Source organism: Triticum dicoccoides, unplaced genomic scaffold (assembly GCF_002162155.2).
Source record: "Triticum dicoccoides isolate Atlit2015 ecotype Zavitan unplaced genomic scaffold, WEW_v2.0 scaffold65494, whole genome shotgun sequence".
Classification (NCBI taxonomy): Eukaryota; Viridiplantae; Streptophyta; class Magnoliopsida; order Poales; family Poaceae; genus Triticum; species Triticum dicoccoides.
The window spans coordinates 1-1,877 of record NW_021289452.1 but is presented as its reverse complement, the minus strand read 5'-3'; the positions used below and the strand labels follow the sequence as shown (position 1 = coordinate 1,877).

Below are 1,877 nucleotides of genomic sequence, written 5' to 3'. Positions count from 1 at the left end.
TTATGGTTGTGTGATTCGATGCATAGGTCAGTGATTATCTAACAATAATTGTAAGTGTGGGAGCGTATGCCTTAAGTTGGCCGCTTTGCCTATGTAGAAATGATATGGTTTTTGATGACCAAAATGCTTCTCCTCTGTTGGTTATTTTCCGGTGTACACAATTGCTTCGTACGTGGTCAACGCTACAACGAGCGGAGTACCAACCGCTGTTCAATGCGGGGTGTAAGCGATTAGAACAGGTGGCTATGGAGGTTTTTCTAACATGGGTGACAGCATAACCTCCGCATACATCCACCACCAGCTTTGACATAGGCATATTGTCGGGGTCTATAGGATTCTATTGTTGCCGATTTATCAGTTTAGTTTTATTTATTATTGACAGACTTTTGAGGTTTGGTTGTGTGCATCTTAGTTATGCAAAGGTCAGTTGTTACTCGTAATGCTTTTTATATCCGCTTGATGCTACATTTTGAGATAATAAAACGTCCTTTATAAAAAACAATAATTGTAAGGAAAGTCAGGCGTATCATGGGGCATCTATTGTCAAGTGCCTTTTTTGGGTGCCACGGCCTCAATAGCTTCTCCGAGAGGCCACGCCGCTTCAATGAAGTACTCCCCATGCTTCACCTTCTCCACGAGTGTAATATTCTTGATGGGCTCCAAACCTGCAAATAAATCTTTAAACACTTTTTCTTCTAATATACTCATGTTTGTAGGTAGTAGTGGTAGAGAAACTCACCGAACCCATCGACGAGCAAGGAGTATTGATAGACGAGGTCCATGCAAACGTAGGGTACGTCACGGACCTTGGGGTACTTAACCTTCACTTCTTTCAAGCTCATTCTACATAACTTCTGGGCAACGGCTCTGAAAGCCGCTGGGGTGGATGTCCTGCTTGGAGCATCGCTGTCGATGAGGCCAACCTGTCAAGGACCGATGGAGATCGACATAGACAAGTTCAGATCTTGCAGCTGGAGTGCATATATGATATATCCAAATTAATTTTCCTAGCTAGCTAATTCAAGGGTCTTCAAGTAATTGAACCCTACATTATTTCAAATAAATTGAATTCTAGTTTTGTCCTAAGTCAATTTATTTAAGTTTGAGCGAGTTTATACAAAAATATGCAACTATCTACGACATTGAATATATATTGTATGAAAATGTATTTTGTGATAATTCTAACAAAAATAAGTGTTGATATATTCATCTATAGATGGAAGAAAAACAATATTTCAGATAATTTAGAATGGAGGGAGTACCTGCGAGGCCATGTAGTAGAAGCTAGACGCGGCGTAGAGGTTGGCCTGGCCGGGGCCGCCCCCGCCGTTCCACACGCCGTCGAAGGTGCACTTCTTGGCTGGGCAGGGCGAGTCAAGTTTGAGTGCCTTCACTACATCACGTCTGCACTTCCCGTATTGTGCACCTCCCGTTGACGCGGTAGCATTGTACTCCTCACCATTGTAGCTGTATTTTCCTTGGAGAACGAATGAAATGACAAATAATATAGTACATCAATCAGTTATTGGGTTACTGGTTATGTGACATATATGGATGAATAGTAAGGCTACTTATACTGATCTATGACTATCGATCATACGTAGGCCACTTACCACTGAAGCCACGAAGCATGCAGTAGCTAAATGGTCCTTCCTTAGCCTTGAAGATCTCTACACGAGAAGCTAAGGCGCCGTAGCGTAAGTAGCTGCAAGCACAGAAAAAAGGCCTCCCCTGATCATTTTATAATTGATATACAATACAAAGTTGCTCATCATATGGCTTTAGAAATCAAAAAGCAATATGCCCCTCTTCTCATGAAATGGTTAGATGCCTTGTATTACTTTATCTTTCTTTTCACGTACCTAACTCTTGTACAT

General features: G+C 41.7%; 1 protein-coding gene across 1 annotated transcript; it reads right to left on the bottom strand.

Annotated features, from left to right (window-relative positions):
• Nucleotides 1-423: 423 nt before the first annotated feature.
• LOC119347369 (probable apyrase 3) lies at nucleotides 424-1,769 on the bottom strand. The gene is made up of 4 exons (XM_037616153.1): nucleotides 1,614-1,769; nucleotides 1,263-1,477; nucleotides 740-923; nucleotides 424-665 (listed from the first exon to the last, which is right to left on the bottom strand). Exons 1-4 carry the CDS (start codon nucleotides 1,630-1,632, stop codon nucleotides 544-546), a joined length of 540 nt encoding a protein of 179 aa, XP_037472050.1. The 5' UTR covers nucleotides 1,633-1,769; the 3' UTR covers nucleotides 424-543.
• Nucleotides 1,770-1,877: the final 108 nt, after the last annotated feature.